The sequence below is a fragment of the Lactuca virosa genome, chromosome 5 (genome assembly GCF_052849685.1).
Source record: "Lactuca virosa cultivar CGN04683 chromosome 5, Lactuca_virosa_CGN04683_v6, whole genome shotgun sequence".
Taxonomy (NCBI): Eukaryota; Viridiplantae; Streptophyta; class Magnoliopsida; order Asterales; family Asteraceae; genus Lactuca; species Lactuca virosa.
This window is the reverse complement of record NC_136430.1, coordinates 403,765,626-403,778,314: the sequence shown is the minus strand read 5'-3', so window position 1 is coordinate 403,778,314 and position 12,689 is coordinate 403,765,626. Positions and strand designations below refer to the sequence as shown.

At 36.0% G+C, this 12,689-nt stretch overlaps 1 protein-coding gene across 1 annotated transcript; it reads right to left on the bottom strand.

Moving 5' to 3' along the window:
- Nucleotides 1–10,209: 10,209 nt before the first annotated feature.
- On the bottom strand, nucleotides 10,210–10,641 carry LOC145113908 (uncharacterized). Its single transcript, XM_079049949.1, has one exon. It carries the CDS (start codon nucleotides 10,639–10,641, stop codon nucleotides 10,210–10,212), a length of 432 nt encoding a protein of 143 aa, XP_078906075.1.
- Nucleotides 10,642–12,689: the final 2,048 nt, after the last annotated feature.

Below are 12,689 nucleotides of genomic sequence, written 5' to 3'. Positions count from 1 at the left end.
TCAAAACCAGTCCATTTCGGTCCAAATCGGACTAAATCGGACCCAAATCGGATCCAAAATCGGACCCAAATCGGACCCAAAATGGGGCTCAAAGGACCCACCGGCTCAAAGGAGACAGCTGGCCCAAAGGAGAGTTGGATATGGATTTCAATAAGCCTTCTACCCTTTTTATATAAATGTTTGTCCTTGACATTTTATCCCTCCAACGATGTAGGATACTTAATTGAAAAAACACAGGAATACACAAAGATAAACTTATTTGTTTCCTTTTCTTCAATCTCGACTCCGATCAGGTGATACTCGAAGACAACTCGATCAGGTAATACTCGAAGACATACTCCGGTGGAAACAATCAAGAACCATGGATTAAAAACAAATACTCAAGGTGAAAAAAGATACTCGTTCTGAAGAGGCTTTTCGATCGGCAATTCCCTAACATTCTGAAGAACAATTCCGATGACGAATTCGACCTCTCTTCTGCTTCGCAGAAGAAACAAATATGAAATTACAAAGACCATATACATGAGGATTACATGAAATCGGAGGCAGAGCACTCGTTCGTTCCTGCTTCCTTTTTTTGAAATCGAGATTCCGTTTGGCAGTTGCAAGATCTGTAATTGTTCTAGTGGGATCGAATTGCTGATTCATTTGATTAATTTGATTCGTGTTCTTGTTTATGGATGGAATTGGTGTCGACTCAAATTGTTGATTCGTTTGATTAATCTAAATTATTTGATTAATCTGACTAGTATTCTTGTTCTTGGTAAAATCGATTCTCTCTTGACTCAAATTGGTAAAATCAGCTTAATGGTTGTTTGATCCTATGTTTGTGTAAATTGTTGTTTGATCACTGGGAATCACAATTTCTGTGATTTTGGTCATACAATGCTTAAGAGAAATTTCAGTGATATGGTTGATAATAACTAGCATGTCAAGTGTTTGTGTAAATGCTTAAGAGAAATATCATGTTATAATGTTATATGTATTAAAATTTTAATAAGTTTTTTAATTTATAATGTTATATCTATTAATGTTAATGTTATATTCTTAGAATTAATGTTATAATTATTAAATTTTTAATAATTAATCGTTCCCGATTAATCCCCGTCTAGCCGATTAATCCATTGATCCCAGTCCACCGATTAGCCTACGTCGAGCGATATCTACAACCTTGATATATATATATATATATATATATATATATATATATATATATATATATATATATATATATATATATATATATATATATAAACATGATCGGGTGAGGACTCATTTTAAAATGAGGATTCGTGACGACACCTTAAAAAAATTGAAAAAAAAATCTAAAAAAAATACAAATCATAAAATCGAGCAAAGACCTATGTCCGAGAGAAAAAAAATTTAGATCATTAAAATTGAATCATGGATCATAATGATGCAAAATTAAAAATTAAAAATGAATTATGGATCAACTTTAATGATGCAAAAAAAATTTCCAATTTTTTTTTCTCCCGGACATAGATCTACGCTCGATTTTATGATTTGTATTTTTTTTTAAAGATTTTTTTTAAGGTGTCCTCACTTTAAAACGAGTCCTCACAGGAACCGGACCATATATATATATATATATATATATATATATATATATATATATATATATATATATATATATATATATATATATATATATATATATATATAAGAAGGATCATTTGAGAACTCATATATTCCCGAGAACTAAAAGTAGACCACTAGATCAAATATTATAAGGGTTAAGATTTTTAATGGTAGTCTTGTAATTAACAAAAGTCAGAATGGTGTATATGGGTTTTTAACTCGTATCATAAGGGTAAATTAGGTATTAGATTATCACATCCCTAAACACTCAAAGATGCCTTCCTCTTCCCTCATCCGTCGATCGCCTCCCTCCTCCATTCATCGGCCACCTCTACCTTTCTCGACTGCCAATTGACAATCCTTGATTCCAGATCAGTGATGACGAATGGATGAACCAATAGATCAATGTCATTCCACTCTGATCGTATCACCGGTGCTGTAGAACTCCGGAAATTGATAGTTGTTTTACAAATTTGTCTCATAGCGCGCTGTAGAATCTGAAAATCGATTAATGAGTAATAAATCATGTATCAGATCTTAATATTTATCTGATCTCACTGATTTTCAGACTCATCTCCTCAAATCTAACACCACGGTCGTCTTCGTACATCTGGACTGAGAGCCACTCTCGAAAATTATATATTCGAATCGATCGAAGTCTTCATCACAAGCTTCAAGCGGTCGCAATGTTAGTTGTAACGCTCTGTTCCGAATTGACTTCTAGTCTGAGGCTGTGGGCCGAAGGTGGGTCATCTTAAGGAGTATGGCTTTAGAGAAGGTAAGATCTAGGCCCATTTGGGTGCGGGTGATGTATTAGAAGTGATTCGGGTGTTCGGGTTGTATTGTGGAGCTTAGGGGTATTTCGATAAAGTGTCAGTTCGGGCTTTCGTGGAAAATGGATTTTTTGTTAGGAAGGTCTAAAGGAATATAGATGTGTACATCTTCTCGTCACCTTTCCGTGGATATAAGGATCGTCGAAATCGGGCTTGTAACGAAGAAGTTATGGCCTTCGGAAGTTTCGTGGTTTTCAGGCTTAGCCGAGTACACGGGGCGTACACAAAGTGTACGCGGGGTGTACTAGTAAAGAAGGTAGTACGCTGGGCGTACTGACCAGGATGGTCGCAAAGGTTCGCATGAGTACACTGGGCGTACCATATGTACGCTGGGCGTACTCCAGTCAGATCAGAACCCTATTTTAGGGTCTTGGACCCTATTTAGCCTCCTTATCTCATAACCTAACCCTAATATCTTCAGCCTCCATCCCTCTAAACCCTAGAAATCGACCCTTAGCCTCCATTTGAGTGATCCTTGAGCTTTTTGGTGATTTAGTGTGTTTTTGGTGCTTATTGTGGAAGAAGGAGTTCCTTGAGGAAGCATTGCTTGCGTTGAAGCTGGTGGATCCAAGCCCTAATCATGTTGATCTAACTCCATAAAGTATAAAGTTTGGATCTTGGTGGCTTTCTCATGTGGATCTAGTTGGGTTATGACTTGTTATGTTGGACCTTGAAGAAGAAGGAGCTTAGTGATCAAGCTATGGTTGGAGTCAAGCTTCTAGATCCAGAACCTTCATCAACTTTGCAAGCTTTTTGAGGTATAAAGTCTCAACCTTGTCAACTCTTTCATGTAGATCTACCATTGTGAGTTTTAGTTCATTTTGGTCCCAAGGATGGAACTTTATGTTTGAAATCCGATTCTTAGGCTTTGAGTTGCCACTCTCAGTGTTAAATGAGTCCCTAAGGCAGAAAGTTGCCATCTTGGAAGTCTTAATGGGCTCATGCATGATTTAAGACCATTTCCTTGGAAGTAGATTATCATTTTTGGAGTTTGAGCTTATGTAGGCCATGCAAAGCCGTCAAGTAAGCAACTTTATGGTTTAAGACGTTGAAAAGGAATTGGATATGTGTTTGTAGCTTCTGGAGTAGAGTATTAAGCACTTAATGGGAAAATTGATTAACAGGGAATTACGTTGAGCGTACGTGCATGTACGCCCAACGTAAGCATCATTTGGCCTGTACGCTTAGCGTACATATGAGTACTCCCAACGTACTCATCAGTTATGGGCTTATTGTGTTTTGGGCCTCGGTTTGGTCCATACAGTGGACTTTGGGCCTTTGGGCCTTAGTGGACCATCAGAAGTCAGATGTATTGGGCCAAGGATATGTTGGGCTTAGGGTAAGTCCCATTAGAGGGATTGGGCCCAATTGAGCAAATTGGACCATTAGTGGGCCACTAGTGGGCTTGGAAAGCCTACCTAGTGTTGGGCTTTAGTATAAGGTCCATTAGAAAGATCCAGGCCCAATTTGGAAAATTGGGCCATTGATGGTTTTATGTATATTATAATGATGGGCTTTTGTTTTGGGTTTGGGCCTTAGTTTTGGATCATACTGGGCCAGGGGTAGAATGGTCATTTTACCCCGTGCATGGATTAAGGATTATGGTATTGGGGCCCACTTGCTAATTGAGTATATTGATTGGTAGTGACAGCTCGGGAAGCTGGCGGGGCAGCAGCTAAGGAATTCATGCAGGAAGCTTCTGCAGTGTGAGGTGAGTCTTCTCACCATACCAATGGGTCTAAGGCACCAAGGCTGGCCCATTTTATGTTATGTGGTACACTAGTTGTAGTAGAGATATATGATATGATAGTTAGCTTTATGCTAAGTGGTATGCTAGTGATTATATGATATGTGTTATGCTAGTTGTCTTTGTGATACTTGCATGGAAGACCCCGGGGGGAGCCCGTGGCATTGGATGTAAGACCATGTGGGGTAGCCCATGGCATTCCTAGGTAAAGACCATGTGGGGTAGCCCATGACATTGGATGTAAGACCATGTGGGGTAGCCCATGGCATTCCTAGGTAAAGACCATGTGGGGTAGCCCATGACATTGGATGTAAGACCATGTGGGGTAGCCCATGACAGTCCTAGGTAAAGACCATGTGGGGTAGCCCATGGCATTCGTGCAGGTTTATGTATGCATGGCTTATGTGGTATGTGTAGCTTTATAGCTAATATGATATGTGTTATGTGGATTTTGTGGGGTATGCTCTGGGAAACTCACTAAGCTTCGTGCTTACAGGTTCGTTTATGGTTTTAGGTATCATCGATCTGGAAAGGAATGGCTCAGATTGATCGCAGTGCACACACCTATGATTTTCGCAATGAATGATTTTAGGATAAACTCTGATAAATGTTTTATTTATAGATGACTTGAAATGTTTGAGATAAATGGTATCAATGTTTTAGCTATACTAAAAATGAAATTTTTACCCTTGATTTTTGGGTCGTTACATTAGTCAAATATACGATATCTCCTAGTTTTACACGGGTTATTTTAATATCAAAAGTTTTTTATAGTTATTTTATCATTTTTAGTCGTATATCACTTATTTTTCTCTTTAATTGACTTATCTCGAGTTTATCCTAATCTGACTGATACTAGGGATGAGTTTAATCACTTTTTTTGCTTGAGTATGTACTATGCTTGTGAAATTCAATCTATTTTGGCATTAATCTCAAGTTGATTCATGGTTGTTTTGTGAATCCTTTCTCCGGTGTTTGCTTCTAGAATTCATGATACCTGATTCATGTGATGGTTTTTTATTTATTAATGAATTTTTTAATAGGATAATTGTTTTGTCTATAAGTGTACCTGTTTCTGTATAAGATTTTATAGGAAGAAAAAATCATAATGGACCCTGGAAGTTAGATTATTATCATCTAAAAAGCTTTTCATTCTTTGCCCATAGTTTCTCTGGACCCTTGAACTTGTGGGGATTTTGGTGATTATAGGTGTTTTAACAGGTAGATATCTTCATCTTCTCGTGAACATACTTTACTGTCCAGTGGTACTCGAGCTTCCTTGTTCTTTACCAACGGGTGAATCTTAAATATTATACATGTGATTGTTGGGTTTTATTTAAAACTAGTTTCAAAAACTACAAATAATGGAAAATGGAAGACTTGAGTTTTGTAAATAACATAAACATTTTATCACCCACCAAGGATTATCTTGCAAGTAGTAGAAAGATTTAAATCATAACCATAGAAGGAATAAGCAACAACAACCTTTGATGAAGTTTAGGTCCTCTTAGGAGGCTTGGAAGTTGATGGAGAGATGTTGAACCTTTGAGATACCAACAAAATGTCAACTTGACTTCAAGATGCTAGTATTTTTGGTTAACTCTTAAGCTTGCAAGCAAATACCCAAGTATTACTTCCAAGAGAGCAAAAACAATTAGTATTAAAACACTTTTGAAAGCACAATATGGAGAGAGCATGGAGATGGAAGAGCTACACTTTTGGCACTCTAAAATGACCAAAATGAAAGCCTTTTTCATGTCTAGTTAAAGTGGAAACCTTAACTAAAGGTCTTTAACCATTAAGCCCTTATGAAACAAGACAAGGATGTCCCCCATGCAAGCCATGCTTGTTTCTTTTAATTAAACAATTCAGAAGTCCATACTCTTCCAATAAAAGAGAACCTAAAGTTTTATTTATAAAAGAAGTCAACATTTTTATAAATCTCATAACTAGTTTATAAGATTTAGATTTTAACCTTTTGGTAAAAGAAAAAAAGGATTCATCTAGTCCAAAATGTTGTACATGACTAATTAATTCATGTCATATGAAATAATGTATTACTTGTTATTGTAAAATAATTATTTCCATGAAATAAATATTTTCCCAATTTATTATAAGAGTTTATGAATATGTATTAAAATCAATTTCTAATAAATAATCAATTGTATCAAGTTGTTGTTAGTGTGACCCTTAGGATCATATGTTATTTAGTAATATCATTTTCATATGACTCTTGAGCATACTAGATCTTTCAATCTCCCACTTGCGCAAGACTCATATTAGATTGATATAGATAGTGGTGAACGTCTAGCAACATTTCACTACCCTCAACAACATACAACTTTGTGCCATTACATCAATGCCCAATTCCCTAGAAGCCCAAGGCTACAATTGGTGTGTAAGGTAAGTTTATCAGTTATCCCTTTGCTACAGACATCATGTTGAACATGAGATATAGATCGCAGTCAATCTCATATAAGTGTTTAACTTTACATCAAGCCTTAGATGTCTAACTCTCAACGAATAAGAGAAACAAATCTCATCTTGACTACATACGGCTCTTGCATGGTTCACATCATACCCAATAATAAATTTTATAACTGCCTGTTTAAAGAACAACATTTGACTACATCAAAGCATAACATTTTCCACACTCAAGTCCCATATATGTATCTCAGGTGTTAAGGATATACAAATATTACCTTTATCAAGTATCATTCATGACAGCGATCCACGAAATGATCTTGAACGGGTCAATCTAATACTTACTCTCTATCAAGTACTTATGAAACTAGTTACAACGCTTTGTCAACCATTCCAATTCATATTAGTCTTACTTTATTAATTTTCCCACAATAATAACCAAATATGGATTTTAGAGTGAATAAATTTACTCATGGATTAAACATGTTAATAAAGAACACAACAAATATTTAATGAAAAGATCATATGCCATATATATCATAGTCATTACAATAGATGATGTTATAATGTTATAATACTCAATACTAATACATAGATCAAAGCCAATGACTAGAATAGCGAAGTTCTATTACTCGAGCATGACCTTTAAACTTGGCTTGAGGAAGGGGCTTCGTGAAAGGGTCCGCCAAATTTTGATCAGTGTGAATTTTGTGAATACTAATTTCACATTCTTCAACTTTATACCAGATAAAGTTGAATCTTCGGCTAATATGCCTGGTCTTCTTGTGTGATCTGGGTTCTTTTGCCAAAGCAATAGCACCCTCATTGTCACAAAAAAATATATTGGGGTTCCTTAATGGTAAGGACTACCCCTAGATCCCCAATGAATTTCTTCATCCAAGCAGTCTCTTGTGCAGCTTCAGAAGCTCCAATGTATTATGACTCTGTAGTAGATTGTGCAACAACACTTTTCTTGGAGCTTTTACAAGATACCACACCCCCATTGATAATGAACACATAACCTGATTGTGATTTGCAATCATCCCGATCAGTTGTGAAGGAAGCATTAGTGTAGCACTTTACACTTAAGCTTTCTTCCACACCTCCATAGGCGAGGAACATATAATTAGTTCTTCGTAAGTACATGAGAATGTTCTTCACAACTATCCAATGTCTTTCCCCTGGATTTTGTTGGAATTTTCTTACCATGCTCATAGCATAAGCAAGATTAGGTCCTGTACAATTCATGGCGTACATGATGCATCCAATTACAGAAGCATATGGAACATCCTTCATCTTATCTAGCTCAACCTTTGTGCTAGGACATTGAGATGAACTTAGTACAGTGCCATGCGCCATAGGTACAAATCCTCTCTTAGAGTTTTCCATATTGATCTGTTTCAACACTTTCTCAATATATGTACCTTGGCTTAAACCTATTAATCTATTTGATGTATCTCTATAGATTTTGATTCCAAGAATGTATTGTGCCTCACCTAGGTCCTTCGTTGAGAAGCACTTTCCAAGCTAAGTCTTTAAACCTTGAAAAGTTGGAATGTGATTTCCCATGATTAATATGCCATCCACATATTGGACCAAGAATGTCACCGAGCTCCCACTAGTTTTCATGTAAACACAAGATTCATCTTCATTTCTAATAAAACCACACTTTGTGATTTCATCATCGATGATTCCAGTTACGAGATACTTGTTTTAATCCATAAATGCATCTCTTGAGCTTACACACTTTATTAGGATTTTTTTGGTCGACAAAACCTTCGGGCTGAACCATATAGACATCTTCTTCCAAGTTCTCATTTAGAAAAGCGGTTTTGACATCCATTTTCCATATCTCATAGTCATAATATGCAGCTATGGCAAGTTGTATCCTAATAGATTTAATCATAGTGACTGGTGAAAAGATTTCATCATAATCAACCCCATGGGTTTGAGTGAATCCTTTAGCAACAAGTCTTGCTTTGAATGTGTGTAAATTGCCATCCATGTCAGTCTTCTTCTTGAAGACCCACTTACTTCCAACAATCTTGCTATTGGGAGGAAGTTCAACCAAATCCCAAACTTAATTTTCTCTCTTGTATTGCATCTTTGCGTTCATGGCATCAATCCATTTGTCAGATTTGGGATCTAACATTGCATATCGGTAGCCGACGGGCTCATCAGCATTCATCATCATGAAGCACTCATCAATGAGAAATCCATATCTCTCAGGTTCTTGACGAGTTCTACCGGATCTGCGAACACCTTGTGTTTCAACAAGTTGAAGGACATAGATCTCTTTATCTTCAACAACCTCTTGTTCAGTACTAGTGCCAACTAAAGCTGCACCGGGTTGAGGTTCTTGATCTTCTTCAAGTTTCATGTGCCTCCCACTTGCTTCATCCATTAGAAACTTTCTTTCCAAGAATGTAGCTTTTTGTGAGATAAATATCTTATTCTCACTAGGGCTGGAGAAGTAGTATCCTAAACAATCTTTGGGATATCCTACAAAGATGCATTTGGTAGACCTAGGCTCGAGTTTGTTGGAAGCTTCTTGTCTAACATAGGCTTCACAACCCCAAACTTTCATATAAGATAAGGGTGGAGCCTTTCCATACCATATCTCATAAGGTGTCTTGTCTACCTTCTTAGTTGGTGCCATATTCAAGATACGTGTTGCGGTGAGTAAAGCATAACTACAAAATGATAAAGGAAGAGTACTTCGACTCATCATAGATCGAACCATATCAAATATCCTCTCAGAAACACCATTAAGCTGTGGTGTTCTAGTTGGAGTGAGTTGTGAGATAATCCCACGACTCCTTAGATGGTCTTGGAACTCTTGGCTCAAGTACTCGTCTCCTCTATCCGAACGAAGGATTTTGATGGTTTTGTCGAGTTGATTTTCAACTTCACTTTGAAACAATTTAAACTTTTCAAATGCTTCATGTTTATATTTCATCAAATACACATAACAAAAATGACTAAAGTCGTTAGTGAAGGTGATGTAATATCTTTCACCATATCTAAACATTGTTTTGAAAGGACCACATACATCAGTGTGTATGATGCCTAATAAAACACTTGCCCTTTCACTAGTGCCAGAGAAAGGGGACTTTTTCATCTTGCCACATAAGCAAGATTCACGTATGTCAAATGAATCAGTGTCATTTCCCCAAAAGTCCACTCTTTTGAAGTTGGGATATGTGCTTCTTGTTTATGTGTCCAAGGCGACAATGCCATAGATATGTTTGGTTCAAATCTTGTTTGAGCGTTTTGGTGTTAACATGATAAAAGGATTTATTTCTTTGAAGTGTCATCTAGGTTTAATTCATAAATTCCATTTATTGGTCTAGCCTCAAAATAGAATATTCCATCTAAGAAGGAATGAATATTATCATCAACAAATTGAAAATTAAAACTAGATTTTCTTAAATGGGAAACTAATACAATATTTCAAGTAATAGATGTAATCAAACACACATTGTTTAATATTAAGTACATACCAAATGGTAAATGTAAATAAAAATTTCCTATTGCTTGGACTGCAACCTGTGCTCCATTTCCCACATGCAATACCATCTCATCTGTCTTCAGTTCCCTACTCTTTCAGAACCCCTGCAACGAATTACAAATACGAGTTCCACAACCAGTATCAAATACCCAAGTGTTAGATGAAAAAGTAAATAGTCCCATTTCAATCATGAAAATGGGTATACCTGAAGGGCCTACCCCGACCTTCTTGTTCTTCAACTCAGCAAGGTACTTAGGACAATTCCTTTTCCAATGCCCCACGATACCACACTCAAAGCATGTGTCATCTTTGGCAACCTTTTCCTTCTTCTTTGGTGGTGGGTTTTGGGGAACTTTCTTCCCTTTGCCCTTGCCAGCTTGTGTGTTTCCCTTGAAGTTCTTGCCTTTGTTCCTCTTGACTTGTTCTTCCCTAATCATGAACACTTGGGGGGTTTTCCTTGGGATCTTCTTCTCTGCAGTTTTTAGCATCCCGTGCAACTTAGAGATAGGTTTCCTCCACCCATTCATGTTTTAGTTCATGATGAAGGTATCATAAGACTTTGGCAATGAGTTTAGAATTAAATTTGTGGCCAAGTCTTCTGGATATGGAGAGCCCAATCTCTCTAGTTGATCAAGATAGCTTTTCATCTTGAGAACATGTGTGCTCACATTTCCACTCTCCTCCATTTTCATTCCATGGAGGGCTCTCACAGTTTTGAACCTTTCGGTTCTAGCTTGTTGACCAAACATCTACTGGAGATGTTCAATCATGTCAAAGGTAGTAAATAGTTCCAGATCCCGCTGAAGATCGGGAACCATAGTGGCACACATGAGGCATGAAACATCAAGTGAATCATCCACATGCTTAACACATGCATCATGTGCAACCATTGGAACAGAGGGTGGTTCATAAGGGGTTTGATTTTAAAGAACAAAGTCTTTCTTTTCTTGTTTCAAAACGATTCTTAAATTTCTGTGCCAATCCAAAAAGTTGGAGTGGTTCAGTTTTTCTTTGTCGAGAACCGATCGAATGTTCATTGGGTGGTGGTGTGTTACAGTAGTTTTTGGAGCCATCTACAAAAGTTTAACAAAGTTTTCATTTATTATTTAATTCTTTAAAAATAATACCCTTTTTTTTTCCAAAAAAACATTATTTATTTAATGTCTAGGATCCAAGTTACAAATCAAATAAATGGTTAGGTATCATTTATCACATTCACTCAATTTTAACAACATAAATAACTTGTATTAATTACACCATTTGTAATTCCTAGATGTATGAGACCCTTAACAATGAATTTGTTAATTTGACATGTTTGGTCTCATCTATGCCTTGGAAAACTCTTGCTTAGGTGACCTTTATCACAAGAGGTTTCCAATCAAGTGATCCAATTAGAGAAACTTGTATAATTGGCAAATAACTTGGTTAAAGAAATCGCAAAAATACTTTGGCCACCAAAAGATGATACTAATGGTTACGTATCGTTTATCCCACTAGCATTATACAAGTGATGTGAAAATGTTTCTAAAGGTGGATAGCATAGACTTGCATTTTGAAAAAGGGATTTGTATGTTTATTATTCTATTTAAAACATGTGATATCATGACACTTTCATGCATCTAATATGTCATGGTATCAATTTTCTAAAAAATCACTTTTAAGGTTCTTATAAAAAGCCCGGTTTTTATATTTCGACTTGGTTCAATTTTAAATTTAATTCCTAGTATTAAGTTTGAGTTTGAGCCATGTAGAACCTTTTAATATTGTTTAATAAAACTTCCTATATTTGGAGTTTGAATAAGTTATAAAAACATGATTTTTGACACTAATAATTCAATATTTCAAAAGTTGCCGTAATTAACAGTTTTATAAAATCGGTTTTTATTTTATGGCTAGAATATGTTACATCTACTGTCCATATTTTATATCTTAAAATCCAAACACCATGTGATGTTTATTTTGTCAAAAAAATAGTTGGGTTTGTGAAAACAAAATTATCAACCACACAAAATATTTACTTGAAAAATAAACAACACAATCATTCTTTTGTCATAAACAAGCCTTATACTATATTACACTTTTGTGAGCCAACACAAAAGTGTTAAGTTCTTCCTAAGGGACAAAGGGATCAAATATTACAACTTGTTCTTCATGTGATCTTCAAGCTCCCACTTGCAATGACAACCAACTTTGTCGCAATTTTATAAAAACTTTATGAAAGTTATGAACTTTTATAAAATCTTTATAAAACCGTGGGTTTCCAGGGTTTTTCAAGAAATGGCCTCCATCTGATTGGTTTTGAGCATAGCAAACAATCCTATGTGTGCATGCAACCCTAAGAAGATCTATGTCTTCTCTAATTGAAGATAAAATATGAACAACATCATGCAAACCCTAGATCTATGATAAATAAGCGAGATTCACATAATAAATAGTTATGATACATACCTTTGATTGTTATGTAGTAATAACAATCCAATAACCTTGAAGATCTTGAGGCTTGAGAGCAAGTTTCACAAGTGTAACACCTCTATTGAATCACAAACACACTTAGCAAGATGATGTGATATGAGAG